Below are 23,335 nucleotides of genomic sequence, written 5' to 3'. Positions count from 1 at the left end.
ATTTAGTCAAGTGGGAATGGTATTTAGGGGGTGTGGTTGCAAAAATGGGCGTGGTCAAAAAATCTTTTTGTTCCTCTTTCAATTTTCAAAATGTTGGGAGGTATGGTTATGCCATATGAGATTTTTAATGTTTAAATGCTATAATGCATGAAGCAATAGGTTCATATGTTGAATTCTGTACCACAGTATGTTGTGTTATGTACGTGATATTTTTCATATAGAGGGTGAACCAAGAACGCAGTGGGAAATAGGATATCAGGACATTATAGATTTTTTTAAAGGAGAAGGAAAGGTAAAAACTAAGTAAGCTTTATCAGAAAGGTCTATCTAATGCTGCACTGAGTTCTCTGTCAAAAGAAACAGGATTTCTTGTCTCTTTGTTTTCCTGTGCCAAAGTCTGTGCAGCTCTCTCCTCTCTCCCCCCTCCTGCTCCCCCATCCCTCAAGTATGCTAAGAACTCCCTCCCCTCCCCTTAGGAATGTGAGATCTGAGCCATTCAGCAGGAAGCTTCCTCATAGTCTTACAAACTGCACATGTACACCGGTTTTGGTCTTGGTGCAGGAGCATGGCATTATGGGAATTTTCTTTACAGAGCTCAGCATTTTTTTTGTGATCATCTGAACAGGAAAATTAAGGGGAGACTTTAGGTCACTATTAAGAGAACTGAATGTATGCCTGCAGCTTTATTAGCCTTTCCTTCTCCTTTAAGGGTCAAACCAAGATTAGTAAAAGTAAATTGGCTTATGATAGGCTGATGCCACACAGGGCTGATCTCAGCCTGGAAAAAAGGAGGCAGAGAGTTTGCTTCTGTGCTGGCATCAGCATCCTACCTTGCCTGCACCCAGAACCATTGTGTCATCAAAGGCGCAAGTGGCTATCGGCAAAGAAACGTAAGAGTTCTTATTTCAAAGCTGATATCTGCTGTGTTTACCTGCAACCCTGAGACAAAATGCATACTTGGCTGTATTGGTGCCAAAATCCACTCTGTGTCCCCAGGCCAAGAATCAGCCCCATGTGGCATCAGCCTTAAGCACTGGAACATATATATCACACTATGATATGCTCTTATATTTACTTTGATGCATATGAGCATTAGTATCGCACTGGGGACTCCCAATTTCTATGTGCTTTCTTAACACATTATGTCACATTGACTGTTTTAGTGGATGCAGTGGATGAAGTTTAATGCAGTTATTCATTGGACCACCATAACATGCATCACACCTAACCACCCTACAATCAATCATGGGAATCAAAAATCTCAATGCACTTAAACACTTCTCAATCACGTGAAATGCCCTGTGCCACAAATGTTGCTGATATGCACATAGAAACAGCCTTCCTGTGCTGAAGGGCCACTGTGTACTTTCAGGTGTTTGCTCGCTGATGTACTCAAATACAAGACCTAAATCAAATAACTGATTACTGCTTGGCTTTTCACTTTTTAAAAAAAAACTCAGAAAGACATATCTCTGTCACGGGTCAAAGACAAATTGCAATATTTACCAAAGTTAGAAGGAACAATGTGATATTACATTGCAGTACATTTCCTAAGGTGCCGCTGGTATGAATGAGACTGACTTAACCTGCTGTGAGTGTGCATGTGAGTACATGATGTACAATATATACAATTTAGCATTGTAACATATTGCTTTTTCTGGATAAATGATAAAGGTTATTTAGCTTTGACCCTGGCACAAATGCAAAAGCACCAAGATATTGTACCCCTTAGTGCCCAAGCATAGAGCACTTGCTTTCGGGGCTATGGTATGTATATCTTTATTTATAAAGTGCTACTTATGTACGCAGCGCTGTACAGTAGAATACATTAATATAAACAGGGAGTATTAAAATAGATAAATACAAAGTATTACAATGAGCACAAATAAATAAAGCATATTTAGAGCTTACAATCTATATGGTTTTGTTGTGCTGATGCAAGCTATAGATGCAGCACTGTTGGGAACAAGACAGCCCTGTACCTAACACCCGCCATAGGCAAGCAATAAGTAAAGGGCCTTTGTGCCAACTGCTACTCCCTAGCTTGTGCTTTGAATTAATGTGCATACTAGGGCATCTGATAGGGGAAGCCTACCCCCATCCCCATGTATATACTGTCCAGACAATGTGTTTCTGGTATAAAGGCACCCAACTTATCTACAGTATAACCAAAGTAACAAATATCTTATTTCTGCTTCCTTAGTAGGACCTACTATAACTTGATTTCCTTTACAAGAAATCTCTTTCTATGCTGATCAAGCAACGCCTTCTTTCCTTGAGCTTTAGTTACAGTATGACCTTTTGTCATCTACATCATTCTAGGTTCAACACACCTGTCTTGCTTGAAATATATTGTATATATGCACACTATGTACCCAAGTGTACCCATTGTAACACAGTTTATTATTACCCATAGATGTATGTGCCAAAATGAATGCAATTAATTCTTTAAATTTGTTAATTCATCCATTTTGTTCTACAGTTGAGGCACCGTGTTTTGCTGATGTAACTGATAGGTATGGGATCTGTTATCTGGAAACCCATTGTCCAGAAAGTCCCATAGACTCTATTTTAATAAAATAATTCACATTTTTAAAATGGATTCCTTTTTCTCTGTAATAATAAAACAGTGCCTTGTACTGTATCCCAAATAAGATATAATTAACCCTTATTGGAGGTGAAACAATCCTATTGGGTTTGTTTGATTCAATTTATTTTTGTAAACTTAGAGGCAGATTTATTAAAACTCAAACTTTTTTAAATTACATTTCTTTTTAAAAATTCAAATTAACTTCAAGACTTGATTTATTTGCAATGGTCTATTGCAGTGCTGTCCAACTGGCGGCCCGCGACCCCCCTCTGTGTGGCCCCCCACCTGTCTGGCTGCTTTGATGGCTTACTCTTGTGTAAAATTTAAATGGTATCAGTACTGAGATTAACTGCCCCCCTGCATGGTTCTCACCTCAGATTCAGGCTGTAATCCCTCTGTATTGTTTAAATATGTAATCCCCTGTGTTTTTCACACCTTTTAATCTCTGCATTGTTCACCCCCTGCAGTGTTCACACCTCAGGCTCATCACCCACCCTGTTCACACCTCAGGAGCAGTAGAAACCCACAAATAATCCCTTCACACTACAAAAAGAACATATACTGAGGTGGTACTGCAATTAAAAAGTTTTTTAATATATAGTTATTGTGCAGACTGGAGGAGCAGTGCCAGCATTGTGTCACTGTATGCTGCCTGTGTGTGCCATACAGCACAGGGCAAGCAGAGTATGGCACAGACAGGCAGGGTAGGGCAGGCAGAGTATGGCACTCACAGGCAGAGTATGGCACACACAGGCAGCATAGGGCAGGCAGAGTATGGCACACATAGGCAGGGGAGGGCAGGCAGAGTATGGCACACACAGGCAGGGTAGGGCAGGCAGAGTATGGCACACAAAGGCAGGGTAGGGAAGGCAGAGTATGGCACACACAGGCAGGGTAGGGCAGGCAGAGTATGGCACACAAAGGCCAAGTATGGCACAAACCAGCCAAGAATGGCACACACAGTGAAAGTATGGCACACGCAGGCAGGGTAGGGAAGGCAGAGTATGGCACACACAGGCAGGGTATGGCAGGCAGAGTATGGCACACACAGGCAGGGTAGGGAAGGCAGAGTATGGCACACACAGGCCAAGTATGGCACAAGCCAGCCAAGAATGGGACACACAGTGAAAGTATGGCACACGCAGACAGGGTAGGGAAGGCAGAGTATGGCACACACAGGCAGAGAAGGGCAGGCAGAGTATGGCACACACAGGCCAAGTATGGCACAAACCAGCCAAGAATGGCACACACAGTGAAAGTATGACACACAAAGGCAGGGTAGGGCAGGCAGAGTATGGTACACACAGGCAGCATAGGGCAGGCAGAGTATGGCACACACAGGCAGGGTAGGGAAGGCAGAGTATGGTACACACAGGCAGGGTAGGGAAGGCACAGTATGGCAGGTTTTTGCTGTACTACAACCATTAATATGGGTATGGTCATGTGATAACACGGGTGCGGTTTCAAAAAGGGGAGTGGTCAAAACTGGCTTCCATTATCGGCCCTCCACCACGTAGGTCGGAAAAATTCCGGCCCTCGGTACCACAGAAGTTGGACAGCACTGGTCTATTGTATATGTACATTTTTTGATTTCCCCTCTCCCTCTTGCCTTCTGTACCCCCTATTTACGTGTTTGAAAATAAAGAATATTTTTAAAAAATTAACTAATTTCGACAAATGTCTGCCATTTATCAAAAAATCTGAACTGATAAACCACATGCGGAAAAAGTCACAGAAAACTTTGTCAAATTGTCGCACAAAAAGCATATTTATCAATGGGTGAAAGTTAGGGTTCACCATTTGATAAATATGTTTTTATATAGCCCATAGAAATAAATAAAGAGCAGGTGAATTTTTTTTGTGGTGAGCTCACATTCTAAAACTTTTCTCTTTATTCTTGAAAAATGAAAAAGTCAGTTAAAAGAGTTAAAAATACGAAACCTTTAAGCAAAAGAAGGATCCTGCCGAGAAGGGACGCCTACTATTGAAATGTTCAGATTTGGATTTTTAGCCGCTTTGATGTAAATCTTGAAAAAGTTGCAACTTTTTTTTCTGTGAATATTAGCACTAAATATCTGAATCAGAAAAAAAATCAGATGGTCAGTAAATGGTGACTTCTAGCTAAAAAACCAGAATCGAAAAAAAAAATCTGACTATTTAGTAAATGGCAAAATTATTGGATATGTGATGAGAGGCGCACTGCCCCGAGCCTTCAGCTAGGGGAAGGTGAAGTCTTCTTGTTAATCAAGGCAGAGTATGGCACACACGGGCAGCATAGGTCAGGCAGAGTATGGCGAACACACAGGCAGCATAGTTCAGGCAGAGTATGGTGAACACACAGGCAGCATAGGTCAGGCAGAGTATGGTACACACACAGGCAGCATAGGGCAGGCAGAGTATGGCACACACAGGTAGCATAGGGCAGGCAAAGTATGGCACACAGACAGGGTACAGCAGGCAGAGTATGGCACACACTGGCAGCATAGGGCAGGCAGAGTATGGAACACAGGCAGAGTATGGCACACACAGGCAAGGTAGGGCAGACAGAGTATGGTACACACAGGCAGCATAGGGCAGGCAGAGTATGGCATACACATGCAGCATAGGGCAATAGAGTATGGCACACACAGGCAGCATAGGGCAGGCAGAGTATGGCACACACAGGCAGCATAGGGCAGGCAGAGTATGGCACACATAAGCGCCCAGACTTGAACGAGACCAATGTGGTGTCTGCTTTTTGTGAAATTATCATTTCAGGATCTACCCACTTAGGTTTTATACAACCATAGAAAATGCTAACTTCTTGGCATTACAGTGTGTTGTACTTGCATTTTTCAAGCCATTATTTGAATAAAGCTACTGCCAGACAGGGCGGTTTCATGGGCTGTGTATAAGGGCAGGCTAAAACTGCCCCTCCCCTCTGATGCACTCTCTGGTATGTCTGCACCTAGAGACACTGCGCTAGCCTGGGTGCAGAGACACAGAGCATATTTCGGAGCAAAAATGAGTACTTGCACGTTTATTGTCAAAATCTGCTCCTTGTGTTTGCATCCAGCCCAGGACAGTTTCTTTGGGTGCAGACATACCAGAGAGTGGAACGACAAGGGCATTTCCTTAGCCTGCGTTTATACACTGTACAATGAAGACAGATCAGATGGAGTAATTTGTAGTCAATGCTGAACTGCTGTAATATACTGGTTACTAATTAAAGTTTACTGGTACGCTAGTAAAAATGTACCCATGACCTGTTTAAAACATAAAGTAATTTTGTTATAGGTATTTACTAATACTATTAAGAAAAAGCTCACCTGTTACCTTCTGGAGCACTAAAACATTATTTTGCCCAGTCCTGCGCTTAAGGGCAAATGCCCATACCTGGTGCACTCTTACCTTCCAGTTTGTCCCTGTATGTTACCCAACCACTCAGATTGTAAGCTCTACGGGGCAGGGACCTCCTTCCTACTGTGTCTCATACCACATGGCACTTATATATATATATATATATTTATTGTATTTATTTATTATATCACTTGTCCTCCCTGTGTGTAATTTTGTATTCTGTAAGATTGTACAGCGCTGCGTACCCTTGTGGCGCTTTTTAAATAAAGTTATACATACATACATATTAGACATGTGTTTGTGTGGCTTTTATTATGGTGTGTACTGTTACTATTTCTTATAGCGAGTTTGTTGTTCTGTGGAATTTGGGTGGCAAGTCTTGGAGGGAAGTGGTAACGGCCTTCACAGCATGAGCTCTAAAAGTGACTGCTCCATGACACTTGACAGGACTGCTGGAGCTGCTGCTAAACTTATTCAAGTTAAAAGAATACTGTCATGGGAAAACATATTTTTTTCAAAACACATCAGTTAATAGAGCTTCTCTAGCAGAATCCTGCATTGAAATCTGTTTTTCAAAAACACAAACAGATTTTTTAATATTTAATTTTGAAATTTCACATGGGGCTAGCCATATTCTTCATTTCCCTTATGTCCCAGCTTGGGACTCCACCAGTTACATGGGAGTAGGAGAAACAATAGGTTACCTGAAAGCAGTTCTAATGTGTAGCGCTGGCTACTTCTGAAAGCTCAGACTCATGCACAAGGCACTGAGATGGCTGCCTATACACCAATATACAACTACAATAATACATTTATTGTTTCAATAATAACATTTTAAATGGTATAGTGAATTATTTGCTATGTAAACAGTGTAATTTAGAAATAAAAAGTACCCCATAAAAGTGTGACAGAATCCCTTTAACGCTCTCCTTAGTCACTCATACAACTGCAGATTGGAATAAAGGTTGATCAAAGGTATATGGATACTCTACTGTCCTGCACCCCCGAGGAGTCCATTTACTCATTTGGTACTGGGGGCCCTTTCCTGTCTGAGCACCAAACCCACGCTCTTCTTTGGCCCCTTCCACATCCTAGTGCTCCCTTCAACTCCTCGCCTCCTCCAGGCCTCCCTGTTGTCTAAGGACATTCACCTCCAAATAGAATGCAGTCTAACTGGTTATTGGACAGTATGATGATCATATTTTACTGTCTGGGAATTTATTGAGAGATAACGTGTGGCTTTGTGCCTCGTGACCCTGGCAGTTTTACTTCTTTGTATCTTTACCTTAAATCCTCTCATTGAAAATAATATTTAAAATTAAAAAATAAATATTTTTACTTATATTTTTTCTTCCTTTCAGTTGAATCTTCACCCCCCAAAATTAAATAAATATTGTAACCAAAATAATGACTATTATTATTTGCATGCTATAAAACAAATACTTATACATCTGAATAGTTCCAAAAAAACTCCTCAAGGTGGCAGCACATGCTGGAAAAAAAGTATAATGGAGCCATGGCTTAAATGTAATGTAAATGCATTTGGAAACAAGAAATGAGCAGTAGTGATGAGCGAATCTGTCCCATTTCGCTTCAGCGCAAAATTTGTGAAACGGAGAAAAACCTGTAAAATGAGTTTGTCACTCAACTTTTTTGTCACCTGCGTGTCTTTTTTTTTGTTGCACTTGTATTTTTTTGCTGGGACCATTTTGCCGCAACCACACCTATTTTGAGATGACCGCGGCCAATTTTACGTGCAACAAATTATTCTGCTACAAAAATAATTCGCCAATGGCAGCAAATCTATGCCTGGCAAAAAAAATGTGCTCATCACTAATAAGCAGGTTAACACAACTATAAATTACAGTATAAACTGTTCCTAAATCATTTTTCTTTATTTATCTATAAGTACTTGCGAAATGATGACACAATGTTGCTTGGTGTAAATACTCTAAAGTTCAAGGAGCACCTTGCACGTACAAGTATTTACACCAAGCACCATTGCATCACCATTTCCCACAGGCTAGTGACTCTAGGGAACCCTGGAATTACCACTACTCTAAACATGGTGGTAATTCCAGAGTTCCAACTCTCTAGTAGGCCAAAATAATTACAATAACAAAAGCTAGAAATGATGCAGTCCTGCTTGCTGTGGGTTACTATGTAAGTGCTAATTTCCGCTTATGCTATTCATGCTGTGAATAATTAACTCAAACTTTGATCAAGCTCTTAGAGATAGAACAGCAAAAGTGTATATTTGTTTGGTTGCTATAGGTTACAGAACTAAGGTAACATTGGCCATTACTACTAGCAAGGTGTTTCTCTGGTAAAATGTGGCTTCCTAATGTTGCTATATTGTATAGTGCATATTCCATTCATCTATGGCTATGAGTCTTGTTAGGTGAGAGGATAAAATATAATTTTTAGAGGAAGAATAACAAATGGCATTTGAAGGTAATACATAACAAATGTAACACTATAATGCTGCCACCTAATGGACATTTTTGGAAGTGCTTCTATAATTCAACAGGCAAGATATTAGTACTGGGATACTATGTGGGATTCTAGTACAAAGTGAGGATATATTTTGAGTTTTGTGCCAAAAAGGTTTTACAGTTTAAAGGGTTCATAAGCTTGATGCCAACTGTGGAAAAACATGGAGAATGTGATATATAGTTTTGTGGTTTGCTTGATGCCAGGGCTGATAGAGTGTATAGTTTAATTAGTGATAAACATATTTTTTGACCAGACATGTATTCACTGTGAAATTCCACACTTCGGCCTTAACAAATTTTTTTGCAAAACGGCTGCAAAAATTTGCAGAGGGAGGAAAAAGTTGCTGTAAATATGTTGCTGTCACGTAAAAAATAATTCTTGCTGTTTTGCAAATTTCTCCGCAGAGCAAAACAGGACAGATCACTAAGTGTGATGTTACATCAAAAATTTCCATTATAGTAATCAAAAAATAAGTGCCCGAGTAATAGAAATAGAGTTTTGCAGTGTTTGGATGATTTTTATGAGAAAATTCCACACTATATTGCGTCAAAAATTTCCATTATAGTAATCAAAAAATCATAGTAGCCTGAGTAATAGAAATAGCTGAGTTTTGCGGTGTTTAGATGATTTTTATGGGAAAATTCCACACTGAAATAGCAAGAAGACTACCTGGTTTACATGGGAATGGAACAGATATGAGTTAGCCAGTGTGTTAAATGACATTTGCATTCCAGCAGTGTGGTATTGTACAGACAATGTGAATATTGTTTTTAATCAATGCAATCAGCAATATGTACCTTTTGGGGAAATTTCCAGCTAAATTGCACAACATTTGCAAGATATACTTTTTGTCAGCAGCAGTGGAGTGAATAGAGAATGTAATAGTTTGTTGCTTTAAGTATCAGAGACGTTTTGTGCATAAATTGATGCCCTTTATTATTGAAATCTCCACAATGAAATTGCACAGACTGTGAAATTATGTGATTGCCACATCTTGTCGACATTTCCACAGTGAAATGATTGTGTGAAAAAATTTGCTGAATATATCCCAGGCATCTCTCCTGTGCATCTCTCAGGCAGACTTAGGTTGGTGCCACTGCCTGTGCATTAGAGTACAGGTTTAAGGCCATACACGCACATATTTTAGCTGCCGATTCGAGTCCTTTAGACCAATTTGGCAGCTTATCTTGCCACACAAGCGGATCGCAGCGTGTACAGCCCCCTTTAGTCTGGGCAAGGGGACATCTGGGACGCACAGGATTATGTCCTGTGGCACTGCACTGTTTTTTTCCCAAAGCTGATGCAATTTTTTTCTTAATGGAGCACCAGCTTGGGGAAAAAACTGAATTCAGTTGGGGGGTTCTAACATATTAGCATTGAATTCAGCTTTCCTTGAACTTTCATTTTTGGAGGTCATAATGATTTTTGCTTCTAGGAGCCAAGTAGTAATTTACAATGCCTGGAAAAAAGCAGGAAAAAGCATGTTGGGCTGAGGCCCAACAAAAATGTAATTTTATAAGTTAATTTTAGTGCACGTTGCTGGGTGGTCTCATAAGGGGCACTGTGGACTATATATGGCACATACCATCTCTTCACTTTTTCTGAGCCACTGGTCACAAATTTAAAAAGCAAACATCTGATTAGTTACTATGGGATACTATTGATCAGTTGGTTTTCTTATTTAGGTGTATCTTGGTCAAGTCCTATCACACTCTGCTTACATACCATTAGGCCCTCAGCCTCATCCAGGATCAAGGTCCCGGCTCAAGTTTTTCCTGTCTTTATTATTTTTTTTAAAAAAAAACTGAAATAAATAAAAATCTTGGCAGCTATAACAAAGAAGCAGATTTTAGAAATCACATAAAACATTGTGGATCATCGGTCTTTTTATTTGTTGGAGTTAAAATGAATTGGAATGCAAATTACAGGGAGAGGCCTCGGGCCTCAGTCTCTATTAAAGCTTTTAGGTTTTTTTTTAAAGAATTTCTGCAGAATTCTTGCCTTTATTTCTAAATGTGTTTTAGCAATCCCATACAGTAATGGTGAAGTTCTAAGCCACACTGGGAGCCACAGTAGCTTAACCTGACTCTTGGGGGGCGTTTACTAATGCTCAGTATTTTCTGTTTGTCTTTTTTCCACCAAAAACATGATTTTTCCCCATTTAATTTGCACCAAAACCGCAACATATCAGCGAAAAAGCTGCCGAGATCATGTAGAAGTCAATTGCAGATGTCTTGTTTACAATTGGAAGATCTTTCTTTGATTCATAGTTTTAGAGGTTTTAGGTTTTTTTGACGCTGGTTTTCGTATGATGAAATGAAAAAGTTGCGGTTTTTATGCAACAATTTGAAAAAGTTGCAGTTTTCACCTTTTCTCTGCAACTTCTTTTCGTTGTGCTTTTTTAATTTAGATCTTTAATAAATCATTAAACAATCATGTAAATTAGTTTAGTTGTGGTTTAAAAAAAAACTATAAAACCATATAGCATATTTAGGAGACTTGGAAAGTGTCGTGAACAACCAGTAGGACAGCCATGTCATAGAACAATTAAGACCCCTGGCAAAAAATATGCTCAAGGAAATGTATAAGGCAAATGTAGAAGCTAGGGAAGAGCTGCTGGCCCAAGTAGGGACCCAAAGTAATAATTGTTTTGCATGAAAGGCACCGTTGAGACTGGACACCCATTCCTCTGGTGTGTCCACAATGCCCTAGTCCAACACTGCTTTTATATACTCTCCCACTCTACATTATTCTTAAAAATAATTGTTTGTAGTAAGTAATGTTTGCGGTGTTCTGAATTAAACAGAATGTCTAGCTTTACAAAATATGTTTGGACCTTACTGTGTGTTATATGCTTATTTGTTGTGTGGTGGACTGAACTTTTGCTTTTGTACTACTGTGGTTTCTCCATAACCTGTAAGTATTTGGTACTGGTGCTCTCTGTGGATATGTGGCTTTCAAAATCAGTTGGATTATCATGCATATAAAAGATATTGTTAACATTTCTCTGTAAGTGTTTAGATATTTAGAGCTATATAATGTGCTACAGAAGTAGAATAAAGTTACCCTTATGAAATACCTCTAAATATAAAGAGCTTTAATGCTTGCCAGTTGGCACATGCATTTGTGGCAAACCCCATAAGAATCAATGCATAATTCTTGTTTGGTGTATTAAGGGGAAAAACCAGCGTTATTTTCTGCAAAACAAAAAGCACCAATATTATGCCTTCCATTGACTTGGAAATGATATATAATATGAACTCCGTTCTCTGCAAGTGAATGCCTCTTTAATATGTTCAGTATATTACTAAAAGATCATGATGGGATACTTTGGGTGTGGAGTAAATGCATTTCCAATGAGGCATCACATTAGGATAGGGATCCTCAAACTATGGCCCACGGACCGGATCCGGGCCCCCAAGGTAATTTACCCAGCCCCCCGCTGTGTCCTCACCCCTGGAGTGGGAGGATGCAACAGAGAGTGGGATAGCTGGGTGCGGGCGGACGCACGCAGTGGAGAGTGGGGGATCTGGGAGAGAGGACAGAGCAGGGAGCTGAAGGATGCAGGGGGGAGCAGGGAGCTGGGGGAGAGAGAGGACTGAGCGAGAAGCGGAGATGGGGTACCGGGGGTTTTCAGTTTCAGGAATTCCCATTTATATCCTATAAAACAAATTGTACAAAGGTGGTAAAGGTGGTCAGACCGTATTAAGTACTGTGAAACTAAAATTCCAGGTAGTGGCTAATGTCCCAAAATTATGACAAGGAGGAAATAGGACTAAAATGTTGTTGAGAAAAGAAGCTACTTGGATAAGGAGACTGGAGACCCTAACCCCCCAAGGATTAAATAGGGAGTATGGTTTGCAAGCTATTTTTCAAATGTAATTGATTTTAATGGGTTTATAATGTTTGTATTTTACAGATACTATGTTTTGGATAAATCCGGGTAAATTGAAAAGAAGTAGCAGATTTTTTGTATATAATGTGACATTGTAACAAGTTTGCTTTTTACTAATATGGTGCAAAGTGTATATGTATAATGGCCAGTAGATGGCGAGATAATGTAGTGTATAAAAGGCTTGCTTACTTGCTTAGTTGTTGGTAAGCTTGAGAAAAGGCCATGTTAGGTCTGAAACGTCGCTATATCCAAAAGCTAAAAGTATCAAATAAAAGCTTTTTAATGGAGACATTAAGGTGATGTATGCTGTTTTTTTATACGGTAAAAAGTGTGAGGAACCCTGCATTAGGACCTAAAGGACAGTTCATATATCCTAAAACAAATGGTTATATGGACTCCTTTTCTTTAGAAGAAAAAAAAAAAAAAAAAATATATATATATATATATATATATATTCGAACAAGAGGACCGCTTCACTCAGGACTTATGAAAAAATGTAGTTTTATTCAAGCATCACAAATGGAGACTGACGTTTCAGCCGGACTCCCAGCCTTTCTCAAAGTAACAAACTGTGTAAATTGCACACCTAAATACATTCAGTGGCGGGAAACAAAGTAATGACATAGGACGTGACGTGTATCCAAACGGACCAATTGTGTGAACACAATTGGTCCGTTTGGATACACGTCACGTCCTATGTCATTACTTTGTTTCCCGCCACTGAATGTATTTAGGTGTGCAATTTACACAGTTTGTTACTTTGAGAAAGGCTGGGAGTCCGGCCGAAACGTCAGTCTCCATTTGTGATGCTTGAATAAAACTACATTTTTTCATAAGTCCTGAGTGAAGCGGTCCTCTTGTTCGAATATTTATGCATTTGTGATTTGGACTGCACCCAGGCCACCGATCCTTATCTTTATTGTGAGTGCCCTCCTTTCTACAGCGTATATATATATATAGTTACATGCGCAGTCCTCTGAAGAGCTGCAGACGCAGGTGTATGTGCAGGTGTATCATTGAGCAGTGGCTTGGTAAAGTGCCTTTTTTTTACAAGAAAATTCAAATCCCCCTTTGCTCTTTTGATTCCAGCCACTTGCAATATTAAAGCATCTTCCCACATCTGTATTTTTGGGGTGTTTTTGTTACATTTACCAAGAGTGGTGCTTCAGTGGTGTAATGTCTAAGAGAGCTGCTTTATCTGATGAAGTTTGGGATTACAATTCCTGCTTGTTCAACCATCTGTCTTTTTTGGATGGTTTTCTTTCACTGGCCTTGGTTCTTCATGTAGTACTATTGGGCAAAAAATTTACAAATATAGATCTTAGCCAGTGTAGTTGTTACTAAGACTGCATTATAAGAAGATGAGTGAGCAATTCCAACTTTTTTTTCACATCTGTCATTTTGAGACTGTTTGATTACAGTAGCCTTGGTTCATTATGCAGAACCACGTGCACAAAATTTGTTTTGCCTTTTGTCTTTCAGTGGTGTTTTGGCTAATGGATCTGGTTTGTAAGATCAAGTTTCATAGTTCAATCTCTGCTTCATCTGACTTTTTGGAATGGTTTGTTTACACTGGCCATTCTTTAGCAGGACCACTGGCCAACATATTTTACAAAGCAAGCATATTCCAACTACTTCCTGTCCTTTGGGGATGTATTTGTTAAATTGGTAATGATTCAGTGGTAGTAGTGGTTAAGCAAGTTGATTTATCAGGTATTGAGAGTTCAATTCCTCTTTTTGGGATGTTTTTTTTTTACGGCCTTGGTTAGTAGTAGTTAGTGGGGATGCTTTATAAGAAGATGATTTAGACATCAATTCAAGCTTCTTCTCCATTATTAAGTATCAGCTGCCACTAAATTTCCTTTGCTGGGATGTGTTCCTTAGCTTTGTCAAAAGAAGGTTGCTAGTTCAATTCCTGCTGCTTCTGACATCTTGGGCTGTTTTGGCTACACTGGTTTGATTCATAATGCAGGACCGCTGGCCAATCATTTTACCAAACCAATCATGGAGCTTCAATGTTCCTTCTTGACAAGAAGGTGGTTGGGGTTTAACTCCAGTTGATTCCTTCATCTTTTATTTTTGGATGTTTTGGTTAGAATGGCCTTGGTTTATTATAAGGTACCAACTGCCACTTAATTTTTCTACCCAAATTTACCATGCCAAGTGTAAAGCTTCCATTGTGTAGTGGTTGGTGGGGATGCTTTATAAGATGATGAGAGTTAAATTCCAGATTCTTCCAGCATATTGCTTTTTGGAATGGATTGGTTACAGTTGCCATGGTTTTTCACAAAGACTAATCTGCCTGCCCTTGCATAGAGTGCCTTCCTTGCAGTGGTTGGAAAGAATAGTAGCAGTTCAGTTCCAGCATCTGCCATTTTGGCATGATTCCAGTGAGTTTGATTCCAGCTACAGTACAATATTTATATAAAATAGCAAAATTTAAAAAAGCGAAGTAATATCTTCATTTGACATTTTTAAGTTAACTTGTGTCAAAATTTGTAGCAAATTGTAAATAATACCAACAATAAAAAAGAGATAATTACATTCACAATTGTATAGACACAGCAGAGAAGCATTTCTATCAAAAAGCATGATTTTTTTCAAACAGGAAGCTGCATGCGGTCATACATATTCTGTTACAGGAAGTGTGATGCTCAGATATTTTTTGACACCCTATAGCCACATTATACACACAGACAAAGCAGAAATACAGAGAGGCGGAGACACGTACACACACAAAAAGCCACTGGAGCTAAAATGTACTAACAAGAATACACTTATATAGATATTAATAAGGTTTATATAAACAAGTACCAAAAAAAAGAACAGACCCTGGCATGAGCACCTGCATGTATACAGAGGCACAGCCATATGGGAATATGCTGGTGAACTGATACAAAACATCAACAGAGGAAGTCATCAGCAAGGAATTTATTCTAAGGTAGGAGTCCTCATTTTCATATATATATACATATGTATATGTACTGTATGTGTAAAGGATTCAGGAAATGAACAGAACATGAAGAACATATATATATATATAAATATAAAATCAAGTTTTCATTCTGGATAAGGTTTCTATTTTTCTATGCAGTTTAGAAAGCAAAAAAAAAAGACCTTGATTTGGACAACTGAAAGAGACTTCACATGGAGGGTAACAGAATGGTACAATGTAATCCAATGGCATTCTGAATTAGACAGAGCACTACAAGTACCCAGTCGTGTACAGGAACACACACTAGAAAAGTCCCCATTGGTTTTTCTGATAAGCAGGCTAATCCATGACTGTATATGTGATTATCATTTTAAAGGCTGATGTCACTGCTACTTGTTACTTGTTACTGCTACTTGTCAATGCTACTGTCTTAAAAAGTGGTAGTGGTGGTGGGAGGGGATTTGGGATGGAGGATTGCATGTGGTTGTAAAGCATATACTTTAAAGGACACCATCCATGACTGTTATTTTTGAGCTACAAAAAAAACCCAGAATAGTTTCCCTTTCAAAATACACTACAGTAAAATAAACTCAAGAGATATGGTACGCTTCCCACAGACTGACCTTTATTTCATGACAAATACACCCACGGGACTCTTAATCATTTCAGAAGAATCTGTCAGTACAAAAGGTCTGTTTGTATAATCAAATTGTTTTATTATGGCCAGTATTCTTGTTCACCAAACTGGAATATTTCTTCTCTTGTCATAAACTGTATGTGTATGTTTTCTGGTACAGGTATAGGACCCATTATCCAGAATGCTCGGGACCAATGGTATTCCGGATAAGGGGTCTTTCTGTAATTTGGATCTCAACACCTTAAGTCTACTAAAAAATCAATAAAACATTAATTAAACCCAATAGGATTGTTTTGCATCCAATAAGGATTATTTATATCTTAGTTGGGATCAATTCCAAGGTACCGTTTTATTTCTACATGGAAAAAGGAAATCAGTTTTACAATTCTGAATTATTTGATTATAATGGAGTCTATGGGAGACGGGCTTTCCGTAATTCAGAGCTTTCTGGATAATGGGTTTCCGGATAAGGGGTACGATACCTGTACAACTACTGTATAAAACCTTTCATAATGGCACAAGAATCTATTTGTCAGATTTAACTTAACCACAGGTTGGGACCATTGTATTAAACATGGTGTTGACAGGGCACTATTGCTTTGCTGTGTTGAAATGTGTGAAATAGAGAGGTGAATAGAGAGGGTGGATATCAGGACAAAATGGTGGAAAAAAATAAAAACAGAGAAGTTAAAAAGTGCAATGAAAAAGAGCTAATAGAAGATAAAAAGGGAGAAAAGATTGTTGGGAGAGAGGTAGGGAGAAGAGATGGAGAGGTGTTACATAGATGAGTATGGTGGCAGCATCAGAAGGGTTTTAGAGGACAGGAGTATAGAAGTAATAGGAGCAACAAAAAGAGAGAAAATTAATGTAGAGAAGACAAGAGAAAGGTGGATTGGGCAGCAGACTGAGCAATGGGGAGAGAATGATATATCTGAAATGATGTGGGGTACACACAATATGCAGGCAACCCTGCCGTCCACCTCATCCTTCTTCCATGTCCCTGCATACACGTCCGGGATGGGCATGCGCACTGACGTCAAGTACGGAGGGGAAGTGCAGTGACAACCAAGGCCAGGGATAAGCGACCCCGAACTTGGGGTAGGCAGGAGAGGTACCTGCCTTGCGCCCCCCCACCATTGCACCCCTAGTTTTGGCCCTGGTTAACATTCATGTGTACTATTTTTATATTAGGTACCCTACAGGGCACATATTTGGTAAATCTATGCATATTGGGTGTCAAACTGTTCAGTAGATGTTAACAACAACGTAACTTTGGTGGGTGAGCCTTATTATGACAGTGGGTGGGACTGCTAATTGTAAGTGGGGGCTTATTTTTGCATGCCTCGCTACAAAATGTGCACAAAACATCCATTGACTGCACTTTAATATAATATCAATGCAGTTACTTACAGCCTGACTTAGTCTCATGTTTGTTTTCTATAGGCTTAAATAAGCCTGAATGTTTAATCAGACACAGGGATTTCAAAATTACCAATTATACAACTGATTTTGTTGGCATGGTTGTTCCTAATTCTTTTTATTGCATTCTCCAGATGTCTGGTGAGGAAAGTCCATTACTATGGGGGTCACGCTCATCCAGCACCTCTTCTACTGCCACAGGCTCCCTCCAGTTACTTCTGTATCACTCCTCTCTTTCTGTTAATCCCCCCACTGAATCCCAGCTGACCTTTCCTGGGGGCCAGTATTCCGCAGAAGAATTGTGTATTGCGGCTGCCAAATCATGTGGTGAGATCAGTCTTCAAAACATACAAACATTCTACAGCATACAATCAGAATTAGATATAGTACATAACAGAGCAGGGATGTTCAGCGTGTGTGTAACTCCAACCCACTTGACTTATAAGCCTCAGAGCAGCACCATGCACAACTATATGGAAGTGCAAAGAGTGTATTTTTTTGTTAATCAATATTTGGATTCTATATTTATTATTTACTATTCATTAATTATTAATTCTATCAATTATAACTTATTATTATGTATGTTATCACTGTTTTTGTACATGAGCTATTTATTAGCTTTATAGGATGTGCAGACTTTGTTTCTTTATTTTGTATTAATCTCAGTTGAGACGTTTGCATACTGGGGAGTGGTCTAATGACATATTTCTCCCTACACAATATGAATGCTGTTCCTGATTTAGTATATGTGCCTATGATTAAGTGCAATGACGCACAAAACGTGTCAGGCTTAATGGAGAAATAAAGTATTTTTGTTTTTACAAACATCCTTTTGGTCATTGGAACTCCTTTTTTTCAGATAACAAAGCATGCATTTTGCCACAAGTACCTTTAAGTGGTTTTACACGCAACTCACTGCAGGGAAAACCACAAGTTGCCCCCCGTGTCTGTGTGCATAAATGCGCCCTTCCATTTTCAGAATAATAACATTCTGATTTTCAAAGCTAATATACTGACATATCAGGCACAAATGCAACAGGTGCAACACCACTCCGACATCATATTAAACAAATATGTACACTTAACACTGTGAAGAATGGGTCCAGGTGCACATGCCCCAGACCTTCACCTTAGGGTGTCAACCAGGAACAAATAGCAGACATACAAACAAAGCATAAGGCAGCACCACTCATGCCCACTATTATTCTTGAATTATTAGAAATTATATTATGTTATAAAAAATGAAAATACCAATATTTATTTAAAATGTATGTAATATGTGATTCATGAAGCATTTGCCATTTTTGTTCCATTGAAATTGATATATATTCTTCCTGTAGGGATCCAGCCAGTCTATCATTCCCTGTTTGCATTGGCATGTCCGAAACTCAAAACCTGGTATAATCCTAATTATGTCTTTACTGTGGACAGCAGCACCTCTCATGTTCTGGTTTATAGGATCAGGTAGGTTGATATGAACTATAGCTTCCCAAGCATCATACTGTTAAGCAATAAGTAACACCATAATATATAATATCCAATGCATAGAAAAGGAGAAGGAGGGAGAGACCAAAGTAGCTGACAAGTGTGGAAAGATGAATACACTTTTGAGGGCTGTACTGTTTTTATACACAGAGAGGGTGCACTGCTGTTAGCTATGAGGATATCCTACTGTAAATACATACATTTATATATGGGGGTCAAATATTATAGGTGGCACCCCTAGGCCTGACACACATAAAGTGTTGTTAGTGCATTCTAATTGTTTTTTTGTTTTTGTTTTGAAGATTTTTCTTTCCTCATTGGATTGGGGTAGGGGGACAAAAATCTTCTCGTTGCAGTCTTATGAAGCTCCCTCCTGACCCCCTGCTCAGCTATCCAGTTATTGATTACCTTTTTGCCCAGGTGAGAAACAATGTTGCTCTGCAGGGAAGTAGCTAGAGGCCCATGAACCATAAGGCTATATTAAGTTTGCCTAACATTTTGGCACCCCCCAGTGATTTAAACTGTAGTTCTCCTTTAATAAATTATGAATGAACTGCTTTCCTGAGCACTTTTGCAGCAGACATTTGCATAGTGCTTGTTTATTTATGCCAGGCATGGTGTCCATGCACAACAGGTCTACTCTGTTGTATTTATTAATACTAAACTTGCTTTCTTATGTAACCAGAACCTGGAAGAGTCAGTATGCTCAGACAGCGGGAATATTTAGCAACCAATGTCTTGTCATTGCAGTGTCGCAGCGATTTTTTGAGTGATCGCATGAAGCTGCCCACCAGTCTGGACATGCAGGATCAGTGTTTGACCCTGGCAGTGCTAGATATGATGCGACTGACTCAGGAGAACAACAAACCCCCAAAGCAGATTCTCAGCATGATTAGGTGAGCAGAAGGCTAAAACCAGGTTCGGCAATGAAGCAAAGATACAGAGACATATTATGAACACTGATGGAGGATATAAAGCAATACAAGAGTTTATACAAAGGATTCATTGACAGTAAATTAATGTGCAGTTAGTAACACATGAACCAGGAACACTACACTTACACATTGCTGTAGACTTAGTCCATCCCAGAGCAACCACTCAGATATTCGCTTTTAAACTGCTTACCTGTAAACACTACCCACTTGGTCTGGAATACTACACATGGAATTACATTTCTCCCAATGTTTACTTACCAGGCCCTCTACAGCCACTTTTATGAATTATGTACTACAGCTTAAAAAAGGGAAAGAAAGCTACGGTAATCTGTTTCTGACTGCCCTTATAAATGGAGAGTATTACTTGACACATAGACAGAGCCCAGCTATGGAGAGTCCTGGCATTAATAGCAAATGATAGAACTGAATTCTATAAGCAGCTTACTGCTGAATTATTTCTGACATAGTAGGATACTATGAGTTGTATGTATTTAGGCATATATACTTATACTCTTCCTTGGATTAGATGGATATCCACCCCAAGCTTTTATTATACTTCACCTATACTTTGGCATTCCCATACTTTAAGGCTATACCTGGATAAAGGTGATGAGATAAGTGATTAAGAAATTAGTTATGATTGGTTGGCCTGAGTGTTTGGGGTAAGAAGAAGGGAAGCCATAGACCAAATTTTGCACAAAAATCCATGGGTCTCTGCTGGGTCAAGCTGGACACTTAATTTTATTGGAAAGGAATTGCAACTGTATGGACAATCTGCTGCTACAACCTTTTACAAGTATTTTGTACAAAATGTCATATTTCATTTATACCTTCCGTTTTCCAGTTATAAGCAGTGTGTCCCTCAGAGCCTGCGGCAAGCCATTCAGAAACTAAGCTTCTTTTCCCGCAAGAGACTGCGGAGCAGAGTCCAGCATTCATTAAGGAAAATCAGGGCCTGTACACTCACAGATCCACTCATCAAACTCAAGTATCTGGTGGATCTTGAGAAACTGGACCGAAATTTTGGAACAGAGACCTTCCAAGTACAGAGCCCAAAAGGGACTGGAAACAACATGATTCTCAGAGTGTCTGGGGGAGGAGGGATCTCATGGATGGTACCAGAAACTGAGGTGAGAAAGTCATTTAGGAAGTTGAAGTACAGGATATAGTAGTTCATAAGACAAATGTAATCCTTTATTATTTGGTAGGTACAAGTGCTGCTGTACTAATGGGTGTAATATTGCACCCATCATCATACAACTTACAACTGTGCCAACCAATTTCACAATTTCATTTCATTTTCACTTTGGGTCCCCCATGCTAACAGCTCCTTTCTTAGGAGAGTGGTGAACATGGCATCACTGTATTTAATATCTCACTTAGCAAAAGGGTTTCCAGTGCACCTTGTGCAAACAGGCCCTTCGTCTTGCATCTCTGGAATGGTATGCTGGTAAGTAGCATATATGTGGATGCCCACGTGCCACGCTTACATGGTAGGTGCCAGATGCATCCTCTTGCATGCCATTTGTCAGAGATTTGTGACAGCAGTGGATGAAAATACAAAAAAGCAAAGTGCATTGCAGGAAATAAACATGGCAATTTGTGTCAATTTATTCACTTTGCACCTTGTCCCCGATATATCTGACTAATCAGATTATGGGCTCCAGTTTGACTAGTGAGTTTGCACCATTCTATAGTATCACAGACCAACTCAGTATGACATTGTGGTAAAGGACTAAACATGAACCAAGGAGTGTTCAAAAGTCAATTTATCCACTCTTCCACTTATCTTAAATCATAGGCCTGCCCTTCCCGGACCTTCGGGAAACAATGGGGACAGATATTAAACAAATATATATGTGTGAACTGTGGGTGCATGTAGAATACCTCCAAAAGACAGAAGTATTCATACACTTGTTACACTGTATTTTTCTGAGAAAACAATTAGATTTGCAAGGACTAGAACTGTGAGTCTCTTTGCCTGATGTCACCTCCCAACACAATTTCTTCCCCAGCTGTGGCAGACGTTTTGTGATTTCCCAGAAATTGTTGACATAAGGATAACACAAGCAAAGTTTGATTCCGCAATATCAGAGGGACGCATAGTCACAGTTACTAAGCAAGACAACAAGGTTTTGGTAAGTACTGGTGGCTACTGCACACTGCATAGGAAATTATTATATTGTACCCTAAATGAACAGAAGGCCGATGTTTCTGTCTACGCAGGGACCTTCCCTGGGTGTAAAATTGTGTTACTTAGAACATTACAATATAAAGACAATTGAGCCCCTGCATCAGCATCCAGTGTGTCCATGGTGACAAGCGGCAGAAGTAAAATGAAATCACTTCTGGATTGGTGCACCAAAAGCAGTCACCTAGCGGCTGCTGGGAATTGTAGTCCTGTCCACCGCCTGTTGCTGCCTGAAACAAAACCAAAAACACATAGCAAGATATATATTGTATGTGTGTATGTATTTAGGTTCAGAGGGCAATGGCACCCACTTGTCTACCTCTCACCTGTGCTCTCCACCACTACACTGAAGAACGTATGCCTTCTCACTTGCCACCAAAACTTTGCTCCCCCCATCCTAGGCTTACAGTATGCGTTCTGCCAACCTCTACTTATGACTCTGTCAAAATAAAACAGAATGATCAAATTAATGACATAACCCATACAAAACAAATATTCAAAATACCAAATCATCTGTTTATCAAAAAGCATGTATAATCATAATGTAATTCCCTTGGGGCTCCTGATAGTCAAAGTACAAAAATCAGAGCAGGGTTTATGACATATTTCTGTACAATGTTTCATAAGAGCAGCAGCATTTTAGGTAACTTAACTTTAGGCTGTTGCTTCCCACGATGAACCTTTAAGTTGTTTTTCAGTTGTTTTGCCCACATATGCTAGTGCACAAGGTCAATGCAATAAATATACCTGTGTATATAAGATGTTCTGTGGAGCATGTAATGCAGGATTGAAATAGTTGGTGGTATAAAGCTGAAAGTACTAGCATATGATAACAACTGGTGATTCTTTGAACAAGATTTATCTACAACAGTTTTCTGATGGCATACAATGCTGTGGGTATATATATAATACCAATATAGCAGACTTGCTTACAAGTACAAATAAAGAGTGCAAATGCAGCAGGGATTTTTTATTTCCAAAAAATGCCATAATTGTAGATACTGTCATAGCCTTGTACCACTCAAGGCACAGAAATTCTGGTACAACAACACCACCTTCTATATATATATATATATATATATATATATATATATATATATATACTGTATATATGCTCTACTTATATAATGAAGTTAGCAATCAGAAAGAGTCATCTGACATTCCTCAGGTCAGTACTAAGCAGAATACTATCACAAAACATTCATTTTTTCATCTCAGTTTTCAATGATTGTATCCAGTTGGCAGAAATGAACGGCAATTATATCTTGAAAAATAAGAACTTATATAAATAAGTAATTAAGAAATTATATAAATTGCAGACTCGTAATTTTACTTTTATTAGTTTTGAGGGTTTACATTCCTTTAATTTTGTTCCCTACATTTTCACTGACTTTTCCTCTATCCCTGTTTTAC

General features: G+C 39.2%; 1 protein-coding gene across 1 annotated transcript in view; it reads left to right on the top strand.

The window, feature by feature from the left end:
- Positions 1–15,086: 15,086 nt before the first annotated feature.
- jak3 (Janus kinase 3 (a protein tyrosine kinase, leukocyte)) overlaps positions 15,087–23,335 on the top strand; it is a 50,176-nt gene continuing 41,927 nt past the window's right edge. Inside the window, 7 exon segments of the mRNA NM_001114045.1 lie at positions 15,087–15,261; positions 17,446–17,638; positions 18,652–18,775; positions 19,099–19,216; positions 19,547–19,692; positions 20,576–20,861; positions 21,747–21,869. Of these exon segments, the coding sequence (NP_001107517.1) occupies positions 17,446–17,638; positions 18,652–18,775; positions 19,099–19,216; positions 19,547–19,692; positions 20,576–20,861; positions 21,747–21,869 (990 nt within the window). The 5' untranslated portion in view covers positions 15,087–15,261.

Source organism: Xenopus tropicalis, chromosome 1 (genome assembly GCF_000004195.4).
Source record: "Xenopus tropicalis strain Nigerian chromosome 1, UCB_Xtro_10.0, whole genome shotgun sequence".
In the NCBI taxonomy this organism is placed as follows: Eukaryota; Metazoa; Chordata; class Amphibia; order Anura; family Pipidae; genus Xenopus; species Xenopus tropicalis.
The sequence above is the reverse complement of the archived record's forward strand: the minus strand, read 5'-3'. Positions and strand labels throughout refer to the sequence as shown.